Here is a 16,101-nt window from a genome sequence, read left to right as displayed (position 1 = left end):
ATGTTGATGCTTGTGTGTTGAAGTAGCGTCACCTGAGTCTGCTCTTGAGGCTGCTGATCTCGCGGCTGAGACCCTCGCTGGCTTCACTGGCGTCGTCCAGCTCCCTCTGCAGCTTCCTACGCGACGCGTTGGCCTTGGTGGCCTCCTCCTCCGCCTCCTCCAGCTGACGCTTCAGCTGCTTCATACGCGAGTTGCCTTTGTCCATCTGGGCGGAGGGACGGACAGACAGACGGTTGCGCCGCCGCAGTTGCGTTGAATACAGACAGAGCAAATGGCAACGGCAAAGGACATCAATAGCTAATCAAGTGCAATTGGTTTCTCCGAGCGAGGGGAAAAAGAATCTAAAGAGAGCAATATTAAACTACTATTCTTGCTTTATTTCTTGTTTTCTCTTAGTCTAGCCCAGGGGTCGGCAACCCAAAATGTTGAAAGAGCCATATAGGACAAAAAAACAAATGTCTGGAGCCGCAAAAAAATAAAAGCCTTCTATAAAACTTACAATGAAGGAAACACATGCTGTATGTATGCAGGAGACTGGCTCTGTCTCAGAATTGTTGATGTTATTGATTCTTTTGAACGCCTTTCAAGTTGAACGAGATGAGAGAAGGCACGGAGTCGGACGCAGACATGTCTGGGTTTGTCGAGACTGTTAAAAGCATAAATAGTGTGTACCAGGGTTCCCACGGGTTCTTAAAGTTATAAAATTATGTTCTTAATTGTCCTTAATATTCAGGGAAAGCTTCTAAAATCAATAAAAATCCTTAAAAATTAACCTATGGTTTTCATTTCATTTGTGTATGGGCCGAATAAAACGACTATATGTATATATATGTATGCAAGGCATTTTGGGACCAAAAAACCTGTCCATGTACAGTATATAATAAGGCGTTTTGGGCCGAAAAAAACCCCCGACCATGTATAAGAAGGCGTTTTTAGCCAAAACAAACGACCATGTACAGAAAGGCGTTTTCAGCCCAAAAAAAAGACCATGCATAGAAAGGCGTTTCCTGACGAAAAAAACGACCATGTCTAGTAAGATGTTTTAGGCCGGAAAAAAAAAAAAACAACCATGCATAGTAAGGCGTTTTTAGTCGATCAAAACGACCATGTATAGTCAGGCGTTTTTTGCCGGAAAAAAAACGACCATGGCGTTTTTAGCTGACAAAAAGACCATGTACAGTAAGGCATTTTTAGGCGAAAAAAAAGACCATGTATAGTGAGGCGTTTTTCGCCGAAAAAAAAAAACAACGCCCAAGTATATTAAGGCATTTTTAGCCGAAAAAAAGACCATGTATAGTAAGGCGTTTTTCGCTGAAAAATAACCCGACCATGTATAGTAAGGCGTTTTTAGCCGAAAAAAAAACAACCATGTATAGTAAGGCGTTTTTCTCCGAAAAAAACGACCATGTAAATATAGTAAGACGTTTTTAGCCAAAAAAAACGATCATGTATAGTAAAGCGTTTTTTACCGAAAAAAAAGGACCATGTAAGGCGTTTTTTACAGAAAAAAACGACCATGTAGAGAAAGGCGTTTTTTGCCGGAAAAAAAAAAAAAAAAACGACCATGTCGATAAAGTCGTCTTTAGCCAAGAAAAACGACCATGTATAGTCAGGCGTTTTTAGCTGAAAATAAAGACAATGTATAGTAAGATGTTTTTTTTGCCGAAAAAAAACCCGACCATGTATAGAAAGGCGTTTTCAGCCCCAAAAAATAGACCATGCATAGAAAGGCGTTTCTTGCCGAAAAAAAAACGGCATCAAATCGGCCTTAATATACTTGGTCAGCCAAAAACGCCTGACTATAGATGGTGGGTTTTTTTTCCCCGGCTAAAAACGCCTTACTATACATGGTCGTTTTTTCGGCCCAAAACGGCTGACTATACATGGTGTTTTTTTTTGGCTAAAAACGCCTTACGGCCTTACGGTCGGGGTTTTTTTTGGCCCAAAATGCCTTACAATACATGGTAGTTTTTTGGCTTTTACCTTACTGTCCATGGTCTTTTTTTGGCTAAAAACATCTTACTATACATGGTTGTTTTTTTTCAGCCCAAAACGTCTTTCTATACATGGTCGTTTTTTTTCGGCTAAAAACGCCTTACTATACGTGGTTGTTTTTTCTTTGGCCCAAAATGCCTTACTATACAAGGTCGTTTTTTCCCCGGCTAAAAACACCTTACTACACATGGTCGTCTTTTTTCCGCCCAAAATGCCTTACAATACGTGGTTGTTTTATACATGATTGTATCATAAGGGTTCTTCCAGTTCATAAAAATCCATAAAAAAAAGAAATTATGTTCTCAATTGTGCTTCCTTGTTCCCGCTGTGCTTTTCCCGCCGTCTCCGATCAGCTCCAATGACAATCACGTGATCACTTCGGCTCAATTCGGTCCAATTTGACATACAGTATGTCAAATAAAGGGTTAGCTGATTGCCCCTAAAAATAAAGACCTTCCCTTGGCAGCAATGATTTGAACACCAGATCAGTGAAATGTGGCTTTCCATTCATTAAATCCACCATGAATCCCCTGCTGAATGGAGAAAAAGTCCTTAAAAAATGGCTAAATTAGCCCTCAAAAGGTCCATAAATAAAAAAAAACAAGTGGAAGAGTGGGAACCCTGTGTATGTTTTAAAAAACCAACATCACAGCTCTCCTTTTTTGCAGCTGCAACATGTATCTATATCTATTTGATATACTATATTAGCCTACTATCAAAATCTTTTTCCATTTTCAAACATTTTTTTTAAAGCTGCAAGGAGCCACTAGATGTCGCTAAAGAGCCGCATGCAGCTCTGGAGCAGCGTGTTGCCGACCCCTGGTCTAGCCGCGTTTTATTAGTTGTTGCTATATTTTGTCTGAAACAGACAAACAGAAAAAGCAACACGGCCATCAAATCGTTCCACAACTGTATAGCCCCATTCACCTGTTCTTTGTACTGGTCGGCATGACGGCGCTCGTCCTCCACCTGCATCATCACCTCCTTCAGCTTTTTCTCCGTGCGTCGGACTATCTTATTGGCCGCTGCTCTCTCTCTGAAGATGGCGACCAACAAGAAATTAATGGTTGATCTCACGCGCTGTGTTTTGAGAATGCTAGCACCTACTTTGCCTCCTGTTCCAGCTGCTCCTCCAGCTGCAAGATTTTAGCTTCCAGCGCCGTGATGGAAGCCTTAAACTTGGACTTGACCGAGCCTTCCAGCTCCGCTAGTTTGGCTTTCAACTCCTTTATGGGACAAATGGAGCTTTTATAACGCGAAGCTTACGGTATTCAAGGTATCTGGTGTTGGCTGGAGTGGATTGCAGAGAAAAGCGAGACATGTTTAGAAGAGGTCTGTCGCACCTTGTTCTGACGCTCCATCTGTTGCCGGGCGTTCTCACTCTTCTGGGAGGCACCGCGCTCTGCAGCCAGCTCTGTGCTTAGAGTCTCCACCTGGAGAAATTGCGTTTCAACATGAGGAGTCTGCAAATGCCCCCCCGCCATTTTCCATGAGTCATGAGGGGCCATATTCTCCTCTATGTGTAACTTAGAAAAGTTGCATGCTTTTCTGGCCGCGCTCATTCTCCCGTCAAATCAAATCTGTCATTGGTCCACCCTCCCGCCAGCTAAGTTCACCATCAAATCTGGCCGTATTTTCTTGTGAACTTAAGCACATTATATTTGGAAAACTGAAAAATGACAAAGCACATTTTGATTCTGGATTCACTTTAAAGCCTCTTGAGTCTTACTATACATATTGTTCTTTTTTTGACCTTACTATGCCCCGGATGTCGTGTTTATTTTATCTTACTGTGAATCAGACACGGCCACAAGCTCACCCCTGCTGCCTTAACTATAAAGTGATCATTTTAAAATTGTATCATTATCATCAACTATGAGCCATTTATTGTTGAGTGCACCCCATGTCACGAAGACAAACGTGCGTGTACCTGCAGCGTGCTCTTTCTGAAGCGCTCGTTGAGCAGCTCCGCGTTGCCCTGCTCCTCCTCCAGCTCCTCCTCCAGCTGGGCGATTTGAGCCTCGAGCCTCCTCTTTTCATCCAGCAGCAAAGACCTGACAAAAGCGCCGATGTCAACAAACTCTTGTCTTTGTCAATCTTCGGAAAAGTGACGGTCGGCGCGCACTGACTTTCCGGAAGTGCTGTTGGAGATTTCGTCCGCCAGTTCGTCCCGCTCCTGTTCGGCATGGCGGCGGGCTCTCTCCGAGGCGGCGTGGTCCTCTTGTAGTTGTAAGACTTCTGCTTCGAGGCTCTTGAGTTTCTTCTCGTTTTCTTTGGACTGCAGAAAGATCTCATCCCTGGAGGCCCGCGCCTCCTCCAGCTCCCTCTGATAGTCTTTCATCTGAGCCTAAGAAAAGTGGGCGATCACTTTGTGGTGAGACGGAGACGGTAAAGTAAAAGAGGAGGATGACTCGTGGCTTTTTGCGTACTTGTAGTTTCTTCAGTTGCTTCATGGCCTCATCCCTGCCTTTGTTGGCTGCTTCTATTTGTCCCTCCAGCTCGTTGAGGTCCATCTCCAGCTTCTTTTTGGAGGCCACAGCTAGCGTCCTCTGCTTCCTCTCGTCCTCCAACTCGGCCTCCATTTCACGCACCTGCTCGCAACGCGTCTCGCTCAAACACACATCTTTCTCTCGAGGCAAATGTGAAAGTCATAAAGACCGACCTGTTTGACCAGTGCTCTCTTCTTCTCATCGCCCTGCTCGTCTCTGGCCTGCAAGTCTCGATCAAACTGGGCCTTCATGGCCTGCATGTTGACCTCGAGCCGCAATTTGGCATCCTCGGTGGCCTGCAGCTCATCCTCCAGCTCCTCCAGCTGAGTCCGCATCTCCTCCACCTGCTGCTCCAGCGTACGCTTGGACTTCTCCAGCTCATGGACCTGCGAGGAAAAACAGCAACACTTATTAGGTACTATGATAGTTATTATTTTTTGTGTCCTGTTACTGTGGTAAGTATAAACAGAACAAGATAGAGCATCATGGTGTGAAGCAAACGCGCTTCTAAAACTGCCAGAGGCAATTTAAGCCACTTTCATGAAGTTGTCTCTTCAGAAAATGCAACCACAATATTATAGCACAATATTAAGAATAGGAATAAGAAAACCTGTATTTGTCTCACAATGGAAAAATTCCCAATCTACAGCAGCAATGTTATGAAAGGAAGAAAGTAGAAGAACAAAAAGTCTAGGAGCTGCTGTAAAGGCAGCCACGCTCACCGGCGCCATCTTGAAATACTTTCTGTAAACAAAACATCACTATTTTTTAAGTGTTCATCTTTATTCAACAATATGAAACATTATTCATTTTCTATTCAGCTGATTCAACAGCCAAAGGATTTAAGGATTAAGTGTCATTTTTGAGGAGATCTATTTAGAAATGGAAACCCATTATTAGAATTAGCAGCGGAGAGAAGAAATTGGCTCCTTTCATAGATTGATAGACTCGATAGTCTATCCTATTCATGAGATGGATTCGCTTACATTCTTTCCCACGTCATCCTTTGAGCTCATCAGGTCCTCCATTTCTGCACGGAGCTGCTTGTTGAATCTCTCCAGCTCCTCCTTGGCCTCCAGCGCCTCCTCCAGAGCCCTGGCCATGGACAAGGCCTTGGTGTCCTTCTCCCTGGCCTCGGCCTCCGCACGGTCACGCTCCTCGGCGTACCTAGCCGACACGGTTTTCTCCTCGGCCAGCATCTGTTGCAATGAAGTGAAACATGGTCAACACGTCACATTCAGAAACGTTGACAAATCGGCATTGTTTATTCCACGGAAATTAAAAAGTGATGATGGCAACCTGGTCAAACTTCTTCTGCTTCTTTTCCAAGTTGGAGACGATCTGCCTCTGGTGGTCCAAGTCCACCGCCAGGTCATCTAGTTCCTGCTGCAGTCGGTTTTTGGTCTTCTCCATCTTGTCCATTGTCATGGCTTTCTCCTCCAGACGCTGGCTGCTCAGCTCCACGTCTTTCTGGAGTTTTCGCTTCACCTCTTCCAGGCATTCCATGGCTCCCACATCCTCCTCCAGCTTCTTCTTGGTCTCGAGCAGCTATTGGAATTGCGGAATATTCTGAATGCACGATAATCGCGAGCCGGAAAGTTTTCTTAGCAAATAAGATCCACGTCATACCTGAGCTTGGGCCGTCTGCAGCTGTTTCTCCAAGTTGCGTCGAGCCTCCTCCTCCTCCTCCTGCTGCTCCAGCAAGGTGTTCTTCTCCTCCTCCAGCTGACGCACTCGACTGCCCAGGTTCAGCTTCTGGCGGGTCTCCTCCTGCAGTAACTCCTGCACCGCACAGCCACAAAAACATGCTCGATGCCAGTCACGATAACGTTTGTAGACTCCACTGGCAACATTTGTTTGAGTGTGAACATCTTTGTCTGTGTGAATTTGATCATCCAGAATTAGTAACTTTGCTGCAATCAACGTTTGGTGCCTTTAAATTGACCAATGACGAGTAGTTTTCTTGAAAAATGTAATATTTAGCTGTGTCTTTGACACTCCTAAATGGAAGGATCATCTATTTGCAGTCGACATATCAGCAGTGAAACTTCCAATTGCCAAAGTTGGTCAATTTCATAGTTTTTCACAAATCGTTATTTTTGGACAACCCTGATGTGGGTCGGTTATTTTTACAAATTCTTGACTCATGCCAAGTGTTGAAAATCACTCGCTCTTTTTGACGATGCAATGCTAACGACTCAAAAAACACTATTTTTTTGTTTTTGTTTCATGAAACGTGATGGTTTTGGGGACGTGAGGATTCTGCCCGACGCGGTGCAGTTTGACGTGGCGGTATTTCCTACATGCGCATCCTGCAGCTGGCTTCCCAAGTTGTCGGCATCCTTGGTCAATTTGATGCTCTTCTTCTCCGCCTCCTCCAGCAAGGTTGACACGTTGTCCAGCTCCAACTACAGGAGGACATGAAACAAATTAAAAAAAGATGGATAGCTATCTAGCTAGCTATCCTTCTAGCTAGCTCGCTCCATATTGTTGGCGAAATCTACCTGGAGTTTGTGGGAACGGTCGGCCATCTCCCCCTTGGCTCGCTCCATTTCAGTGGTTCTGGCTGAGAACTCCTGCATCAAGGACTCCAGCTTCTTCCTCTTGTGTTCAGACTCTGTTTTTGTCTGCTGCAGAATCTTCACCTCGCAGACCAACTCTTTGTTGTCATTTTCCAGGCACTGCTTGTTCTTTTCCAAGTTGGACTTAAACTGCATCAAAACGGGATGTTTTGAACGAGAATCGCAGTAGCGTGGTCTTGTTCACTGACCGTACGTCTCGACATGAGCACCACCGAAGGAGAAGACTCACTCTCTTAGCCTGATCCAGTTGTTCAGAGAGTTCCTCCAGCGCTGTGGCGTGCCTCTGCCTCATTTCCTGGATCTGGGCCTCATGGTTTTTGCTCTCCTCGTCAATCGCTTTCTTCAGCTCAGCTACTTCTTGCTCTCGCTTGGTTCTTGTGTCAAAATGGAAAAACACCAAAATCAATGTAATCATGATAAACAGGATTTTTGTTGCTTTCTTCCTGTATGGTTCAAGCAGCATTAACTAATCACCTGAGTTCTTGCTGGGCGGCGGTAGTGTCCAGCGTGTCCTCCAGCTCCGTCTTCAGAGCCTCAAGCTCCTCGCTGAGGTCCCTCTTCAGTTTTTCAGCTTTACTCCTGCACAGCTTTTCAGATTCCAGGTCCTCCTGGAGCTCAGCCAGTTGGGCCTGCAACTCGCGGATCTGCTTGAGGGCATTGTTCTTCTGTGCCGTCTCTTCGTCCGTCCTGATAAAAGTTACAAGAGCACATTGAATGTATGTACAATTAATCGTATCGATAGTTTTCAACATGTTTTTAATCTTGCAGACAGACAGACATTCACTTTGTCTTGTTAATGTCTCGAAGGAAGACGGATGTTATTTTCCAACTTGAAATGCTGATACTTTTTGGTAACGTGAATAGGAGGAGACATGACAACAAAGCGGTGTTGAAATAAAGTTTGCACGTCTACTTCACATTTCTGAAGTTGAGTTAAGGCGTGGTGTCGTTTGCGTGTTAGGGAATAACTTAGCAGAAACCTCGAGTGGGTTTTCTCCAAGTGCTCTGGGGCCCCCGTGCACATTCCCATGCCACATTCATCCAAGACTGAATATTGTCTAGAGTTGTTTGGTTTGGTTATTGAACATAATACATATACAGTAATAGTTTGAGAGAAAATAAAGTACATAAAAGAGTAAAAAGGAAAGAGAAATCAGTCATCATTCAACACAGTTATTATGTTCAAGGGAGTAGGAAGAAGTGAAAAACTTATCTAGTCCTACCCCGTGTTATGTGTTTATATCTAGTAAATCATTTTTATATCAATCAGAAAAGAAAGAAAGTAAGATGAAAGATGTGAATGTGAATGCTTTGTTTGTGAATATGTGTGCTGAGATTGACTGACAACCAGTCCAAGGAGCACCTCACTTTTCACACAGTCAACTGGAATAGGCACAAGCTCACCAGCAACCCAAATGAAGACTTAAGAAAAGCTCTTCTGAAATTGGATGTGCTTCACGGTCCCTTACGAACAAGATGCACGTATTTCCCTTTCTTTATTTACTAAATTATTTATCAGAATATATTGTGAACCAATATATTGGTGTGCAGTCAGCGAATAAGCAGCTCCATTAGCATCAATTTCCCACTGCATTAAGTATATGTGTGTGTGTCTGTATGCGCACGCGCTCAGTGTGCGCTCGCTGATAAAGAAAAGCGTGAGCTCAGTTGACACACTCAGCATTTATCTCACCACTGTCTTTGTTGTCATGTCTATTTGAGGCCTTGATTGTGGGCTGAGTACTCTGCAGTGTGGTTGCCATGGAGGCGGACGACACACCATGGGAAGAGGATATGTGCGGTGGTACAACATGAAAAGTGGAAAGTCACTAAACAGTAAGAGGTGCCACATGTTCGACACGATTCTTTTTCTCTGCAGCTGTAAATGTCACTATTTGTGGAATCATACAAAAACAGATACAGTGATCCCTCGCTATTTCGCGGTTCGGTTATCACGCCTTCGGTGCATCACGGATTTTTTCAAACATATTCATTAAAAAAATATATATATATCCCTCGGGTTACTCTTTGATATTTAATCAGTTTCTAAGTGTTGTTACGATCCTGCTAGTGTGTGCATGTGCGTGTCTGTGTGTGTGTGTGTGTGGCTGAGAGAGAGCGAGAGAAAGAGTGAGAGAGAGGAGGCTTATAAGAACAAAAGCAGGTCTCTTCCATCTTTAATTGTCTGATCATCCTTTAATTGACCAATCATAAACGTGTTTGCTGCACACTGCGGGGTCGCTGGCCTGTGTGTGTGTGTGTGTGTGTGTGCTGTGTGTTAGTGAGCTTGAAGCGCAAAGGCCCACTTGGGGCATTTTTTAAATATGTTAATTGATCGTTACTTCGAGGATTTTCATTTATCGCGGGTGGTTTTAGTCCCCATTAACCGCGATAAACGAGGGATTACTGTACTTTATATATTTTTCTAGAGATGCGTGTTGGATGCAGCAATGTTTTAAAGAGGCGCTGCTAATCTTATGAGGTGATTAAGAAGGAAAAAGCTAACACAATGTTAAGCCAAGCACCATACCAAAACAAAACTCTGGTGTGCTTCATTTCACTGCCATTGACGGCTATAGATGCCAAATATGCACTGTGACTGGGAGGGTTGGCAGTGAGTTTAAATGCAATTTTACCTGGCCAAGGATGTCTGCAGCTCTTCTTCTTTCTTGGCCAACTGGATCTTCAATTCCTCAATCTGCGCCTGGAGCTCAGCAATTTGGTCTTGCAGGTCTGTCGTCTCAGCATCCAGCTTGCGTTTTGCCTTCTCCAGCTCTTGACGCGTTTTCTCTTCCTTCTTCAGACGCTCTGCAGGAATACAAACATGTATCATGTGATACATGGAATGTAGTTAGCTCTACACATTTAAAATAATGTAAATGCAACATGATAAGACAAAAAGACACCTTAATGGCAGTAGGGCTGGGAGCGTATCTATATAGTCGTTACAGCTCTCAGCATAGGACTACCACTGTTGGTAATTTGTCTGTTGTTGTGCCCATTGTTCTCTCGTCCCTCCTCCAGCTGCTCAGCCCCACTAATCGATTTTCTGTCCTTATTTACTACTCTAGTCTCTGCAGCTGAAAACACATGGTTGAGACAAACGGTCACCGCATCGAGCAGCGATGCGCAACTCGGGTCTTCGAGGGTCACTATCCAGCATGTTTTAGATGTTTCCCTCTTCCAACTTGCCTAAATCCAATGATCAGCTCATCACAGCAAGCTCTCCAGAAGCCTGATCATGATCCTGATCATTTGAATCAGGTGAGTTGAAAGAGGGAAAATGCTAAAAGATGTGGAATTATGGCCCACAAGGTCTGGAGTTGCCAATGCCCGGCAGAGTCTGGTTTCTATTGGGATTCATCCTCTGAGGGAGTTTCCCCTTTCCTTTGTCTCCCAGTGCTTGCTCATGTGGGTTCAGCTGGTTTTCGTATATAGACACAGTAATTATGGATCTATAATGATTCAGGATTGTGGTTCTTTACCTGTGCAATGTGTACAGGTGGTTTGAGATAACATGTTGTGAACTGGTGCTTTATTAATAAACAGACGTAACCTAACCAACCCTAACCTTAACCCCTAAAGCATAATCCCAACCCCTAACCTAACCCGTTGCTAATCATTATTGCAAAAAAAATATTTTTTTTTAAATCACAATTTAGGATGACTAAATGTTGGACATTTCCCAAAGTGAGAAAACGCTGATCATGTGCGCAAGTGGCCTCTTTTACCCTCCAGATCCACCATCATCATCTCCTGCTTGTTCTTGAGCTTTCCAAGGTTCTTTGCTTTCTCCTCCTCCTCTGTCAGCATGGTGGTTGCTTCGTTGATCCGGTCCTCCAGTAGCTTCTTCTCCTGTCAGGCACAAAAACAAAGCATTAATTAGACTGTGCCTTTTGACTCATTTAAGATGAAAAAGCCCCCTGCAACAAATTTCCCATTAAAAATGGCCCTCTCACCTTGTGGAACTTGGTGTTCTGGTCCTCCAGCAACACAATGTCTTCTTCTAATTTCTTGATCTTTGCTTCAGCAGTCACTTTGTCGAGCTGAAGCTTCTGTCGTGCGGCTTCCTCCTCATCGAGCTGCTCCTCGAGGTCCTGCTCAGGAGACAACGTGATGATCAGCTACAAATGCATCAAGGCTTATCCCTCACAAAAAAAAAACACAAATCAAAACCTGAATGTGCGACTGCATCTTCTTCTTCTCGTTCTGCAGACTCTGGTTCCTCTCCTCCTCCTCCTCTACCCGAGATTCCAGGTCATGGAGGATCTCCTCAAGCTCTTGCTTTCTGGAGGCCAGACGAGCTCGCATCTCTTCAGCCTCTGCAAACAGCTCTGTTTCTGCTTGGAGCTGCTCTGCTAGAATTGTCTTTTCCTCCACGAGCTGCTCAGGGGAAAGTTGTTGAATTTAATGCTATTGAAAAAAAAAGGCAAAAATGTGGGTTTTGTTCAAAGCAGACAACATGTCAACCTGTTGGTGTTTCCTCTCCATATCCACAAGCTCATTTTCCACCATCAGCTGTCTCTCCTTCACCTTGACTAGCTCCTCGTCTTTGGCCTGCATCTCCTCCTCCTGCCTGGTAACCTGGAGAAGAGGCTTTACCTGATATGGGACAAAAGAAATGGGTGTAAAACGTAGTGTTCCACTATGTGCTGTAGCTGGAAGAATCGGGTGTGTGTTTTCCCCGCCTTGGTAAACAGTCTCCACCACTGCCAGTGTCGCAGCTTCAGGTAAGCTGCACAGTTCCGCTGGAGAACTTTCAGGGCGCTTAGCTGCTGCTGTTTCTTAGCAAAGGCCCTGTTGGAGAAATAAGTGACATGAATGCTGGTACCCGCTGAAGACAATCTTTCAAAAAACACTTAGATAGCACTCAGAGAGCACAGACTTTGAGGATTAGTCACCTGGAAATTCAATGAGTGAGCAGCTATGACACTTGATCTTAAGGAGGTTAAGTTTCATCCACATCAAATGGAAGCAAAAAGTAATGAGATTTAACAATTAACGTGATCATATGTTCGACGGACATAAGAGTCTGGAATTTGATTTTTTTGTTCCCCGAGAAATAAAAATAAATGGAATTATCATATAAAGAGTTGATTATGTTACTGACTTGCGTGCCAAGTAGCCACGGCACACAGACTGGAAGTAAATGATGATGTCTGTGATCTTTAGATCACGTTCCTCCTCCAAGTGAGCCAGTACGCCAGTTCTGAAGAAGATTTTACTCTGGCCAATCCGAAACAGATTGGGATCCAGCTCAAGGGCTTGGATCTGGAAAAAGAACACAGAAAATTGCTGCAGCGACATCATAGTCCAATAAGTAACCATTACAACAACAGCGAACTATGTTACCATTCTCTCACAAGCTTGTTTCCCATCCATGAAGCCCTTGGGGATAGCGTTGGGAGTGAGGATCTCATATCTGTCAGTGGGAGAGAACACAAAAGTCAACTCAAATTTACACTTTCCAGTGTAGTGTAATAACCCAGACGCATGCACACAAAAAAACAAACAAATAAAAAGGATTGCATGTCACCTCTGTCTGAATTCCTGAAAGACAATACGGTTGGGGAAGCCCTGCCTGCAGATACGGATCCCCTCAAGAACGCCATTACACCTCAACTGGTCCAGAACCAGGTGAGGCTCCAGCTTACCTGCCTAGAAAAGGAAAAATAATCAAGCGGGACGGCAACCACAACCTCCAACAGTTTATGTCACTGTATTTGTGCCAAACAAACTGTTCCACAAAAACAGAAAACACATGTTGACTTGCCTAAATACAAATAATGTAGGTTTAAAGGACGTATTTACTCGTTTTTCGTGGTTGGGGATGATACAGCGGACAAAGTTGGGGTTGGTGTTCCTCAGCGTGGCCATGAGCTTGGTGAGTGACTCCTTGTAGAGCTGACCCACCGTCCTAAACATGCCCTTCTTCGTTTTGTAGGTGGCGCCGAACGCCGTCTCATTCATGCCTGCCACCTGGTCCAGCCCCACTATACGATCCACTGGTGGGCGAAGAGGGGGAAGAACTGGTTAGAAACGTGTAACTTGACACGAGTGGAAGGAGCAACGGTGACTGATGTGGTGATGTAGTTACGACAAGGCCCGATGCAGACGGATGACAGGAACACTACAAATGACCGGAAGACAGCTGCTGGCACACAAAGTCTTGCACTAATTCTCACTTGTGAACTATTTCTTCACATTCACTTACAGCTTTTTGTAAGCTTGCAAGAATAAATTGACTCCTATATTGCGTCTCAATAAAGACACACTGATTCAGGGCTAAAAACATGGACATGTGAGATCAGAAAGAAATGCCCGAATACCATGCAAGTAGGCTATAAACAGAAAAGGGGTGACAAAGCAAATCTGATTGGACACTGTGCCAACAAGACATTGATCACTTTTTTTCCCCTTTAATGAATTTGAGAATTAGAATGCGTTAAAATGTTAAAAGTATGGGACAAGGGCTCTTTGTGGTCACAAAAGAGATTTCATCATAATCATCTTCATAATAGATTTGATGTAGCCCTTGTGCAGACGAGTTGACGAGTCGACTTTTGTACTCCACAATGACGTTTAGACAGTTAAGTCAACCAGTTGCTAATCACGTGTTCTTGGCTTGTGGGGGAGGCAGAGCTGTTTGCACCAAAACAGCTGAGTGTGCTGAATAATAAATAGTACAGTCCCCTCGGTGGATTTCAATTGTCTTCTTTTTCCGAAAATGCAGCTTTGCAAAGTGAGGTAAGACCCAGTCAAGGGGAAAAAGTCAAGCTCGAGCAGGATTTTGAACAACTTGTCAACTTTTGACTATAGCTGGAATTACCATCACGCGTCAGGGAGCGAGCTCTCACACAGCCCACGTCAACGCTCTCGTGTTCCAATGTGCATGTTCTATGTAAATTTTGTGTCTTAGTTGTTAATTGTCCGTGCATACAGGTTACTGTAAAGCATTCCTTACTCCCGTCATTTATAGAATAAAATTGTATTGTACTGATTAACATTATCAGCGACTCGCAGACGTGAGTTTCAATCACATTAGTGTCGCCCTGACTAAATCTTGAGTCATGCAACCTCGTGTGAAGTGCACTTGACTGTCAGCATGGAGTCCAAACTTGAAAGATTCTAAATGTACCATATTGAGGCTACCATATGTGGAGCCTGAACTGAGGTATGCAATTGTATTTTTGTTAACGTGAACTACAGAATTAGCACTCTGCCTCAAAAGCAATTCTTTAGAAAAAAACCCTAACAATTGTGGTCACCAGTACTAGAGAGATTTGGGGTGTTTTTTTGTTTTCAATCACAAAACAAATTTCCTCCGTCTAGTCTATCCATAGTTGATAAAGATAGCAGAGCAGATAAATTGTAATTAGGCTTTCCAAAGTGATACAACTCATTTGTGACCGAACAATGGGTGAATCAAAGTCACAAAACTTTCATGAGTGGCAGACTGCAGCAAAGCAATGTCTGCAGGCTGCGTGAACCCGCCAACGCTCAGCTCATGGCCAACGCAAACACCACAAACGACATCTGGTTTCATTTGGCCGTTACTGGGGAAAAGGCGGGGAAATTGATGTTGTTAAGTAGCGACCTACAGTAGATTTACCACATTTATTGTTATCACATTACCGGAGCAGGAATACAACATTACTCCGAACAACTGCACCACACCCGATAAGCTCGTTGAAGAATATAACAATCACAAGTAGGCCCATATAAGCACATGAAGCACACTGGCACAACTAAAGACAGCTATAGTCTAGCCTAGCTCAGGGCTTGGTGCTAATGCTACTGGCCATGACATGGAGCCATGCAGCCTGGAAGCAAATGACAACACTGTCTGAAGCATGACACATAGATCCATCAGATCTGGGCTAAAATGTACTGACAGGCTGTCGCTTTAACCTGCTTTGTTTGGTCGCATGAGCATGTTGGTCTCATAACGCAACTACTATTTTGGCCTAGGTCTGCTATGACACTACTATTCACCTGCTGGCTCATCCAGACTAGTGACATTGTCATAGAATGAAGCCCTTTGAATGGTCTGAATCTCTATAACACAGACAGAGACAGAGAGGGGAGGAGGGGTGTTAAAGAAGTCGTAGAAATCAGCTTGGCGAGGCAAACCCAGCTGTTAGGAAGCTGGCCCTCAAAAGGTGAATTGTTGAGATGTAATTACTGTTTTGAACATTCGAACCTGAAATGACTCACCATCTTTCCACAGCTCCGCCACAAATTTGTCGGTGGACTGATGCAGAAGCGTGGCCACGTTGTCATTGAGGGGGTCCATGTTCTTCATTAACCACTCATCGGCCTTGTAGTCCACCTGAGGAAGGACACCACAGTGCTGTGTCAAATCTGTGATGGAGTATTTCAAAAATAATTCTGTACTGTTAAGTCCTGAAAGTGAAGGTAAATGACCTATCGTGCAAGGTCAGCTGGGCTCCAGTTTACCTGTGGCCCTCATGGGGAAATGTGCTATCAAAAAAAAAAGTGATGGATGGAACAAGTTAATGAGATATATACAGTATATATATATATTTTATTTTAATAAATTGAATGAATTCATCACTATGCCTAAAATGGTGGATTTAATGCACCCACCCAGTGCACCCACAGCAGGCAATCTATACTGTAATCGAGCACACTTGATACCTAAAATCTAACAGCTAGAGTGCGTTTCTCAGTAGCATGCACAAGTGTGCAATGCAGACGTGTGTAATTGGTGCATCTGTTATTATTGATAATCTTCATAATCATATCTGAAATGAAAAGAACAAAAAAATAAATCCACACAATTTGGGAAAGCTGCAGTCATACAGTTTTGTATCATGAAGTGATGAGGCAGGTAAGCATGCTCAGTCACAGAGGACAAGTAACCATGACAAGAAATGATATTTTAGCTACATTTCAACCCAAATAGTGGAGAACTAAACCAATACTGTCTCTGCTAAAGGTGACATAAAAGATAAAGACAAATCATCGAAAATCATTGTTTCATTGCTTCAGGTAATTCAATCTTCAGAATA

General features: G+C 43.8%; 1 protein-coding gene across 5 annotated transcripts in view; it reads right to left on the bottom strand.

Annotated features, from left to right (window-relative positions):
* The window catches only part of myh10 (myosin, heavy chain 10, non-muscle), a 42,123-nt gene that overhangs the window by 996 nt on the left and 25,026 nt on the right, over positions 1-16,101 (bottom strand). For 3 of the 5 annotated variants that reach the window (XM_052084792.1, XM_052084794.1, XM_052084793.1), the window contains 27 exons: positions 15,284-15,398; positions 15,062-15,124; positions 12,878-13,071; positions 12,603-12,724; positions 12,419-12,488; positions 12,177-12,337; positions 11,755-11,863; positions 11,537-11,668; positions 11,243-11,449; positions 11,026-11,163; positions 10,798-10,921; positions 9,703-9,874; positions 7,541-7,753; positions 7,296-7,440; positions 6,989-7,195; positions 6,788-6,892; positions 6,114-6,266; positions 5,784-6,032; positions 5,471-5,683; positions 4,658-4,870; positions 4,425-4,586; positions 4,125-4,342; positions 3,926-4,049; positions 3,339-3,428; positions 3,103-3,221; positions 2,923-3,031; positions 33-205 (listed from right to left, as the gene is read on the bottom strand). In XM_052084792.1, coding sequence (XP_051940752.1) covers positions 33-205; positions 2,923-3,031; positions 3,103-3,221; positions 3,339-3,428; positions 3,926-4,049; positions 4,125-4,342; positions 4,425-4,586; positions 4,658-4,870; positions 5,471-5,683; positions 5,784-6,032; positions 6,114-6,266; positions 6,788-6,892; positions 6,989-7,195; positions 7,296-7,440; positions 7,541-7,753; positions 9,703-9,874; positions 10,798-10,921; positions 11,026-11,163; positions 11,243-11,449; positions 11,537-11,668; positions 11,755-11,863; positions 12,177-12,337; positions 12,419-12,488; positions 12,603-12,724; positions 12,878-13,071; positions 15,062-15,124; positions 15,284-15,398 — 4,100 coding nt within the window. The remainder of the gene's footprint in view (positions 1-32; positions 206-2,922; positions 3,032-3,102; positions 3,222-3,338; positions 3,429-3,925; positions 4,050-4,124; positions 4,343-4,424; positions 4,587-4,657; positions 4,871-5,470; positions 5,684-5,783; positions 6,033-6,113; positions 6,267-6,787; positions 6,893-6,988; positions 7,196-7,295; positions 7,441-7,540; positions 7,754-9,702; positions 9,875-10,797; positions 10,922-11,025; positions 11,164-11,242; positions 11,450-11,536; positions 11,669-11,754; positions 11,864-12,176; positions 12,338-12,418; positions 12,489-12,602; positions 12,725-12,877; positions 13,072-15,061; positions 15,125-15,283; positions 15,399-16,101) is intronic. The other 2 variants (XM_052084795.1, XM_052084797.1) reach the window with 1 other exon arrangement.

This window comes from Hippocampus zosterae, chromosome 13 (genome assembly GCF_025434085.1).
Source record: "Hippocampus zosterae strain Florida chromosome 13, ASM2543408v3, whole genome shotgun sequence".
Classification (NCBI taxonomy): Eukaryota; Metazoa; Chordata; class Actinopteri; order Syngnathiformes; family Syngnathidae; genus Hippocampus; species Hippocampus zosterae.
Note: the sequence above shows the minus strand (reverse complement) of the source record. Positions and strands in the feature narration are given on the sequence as shown.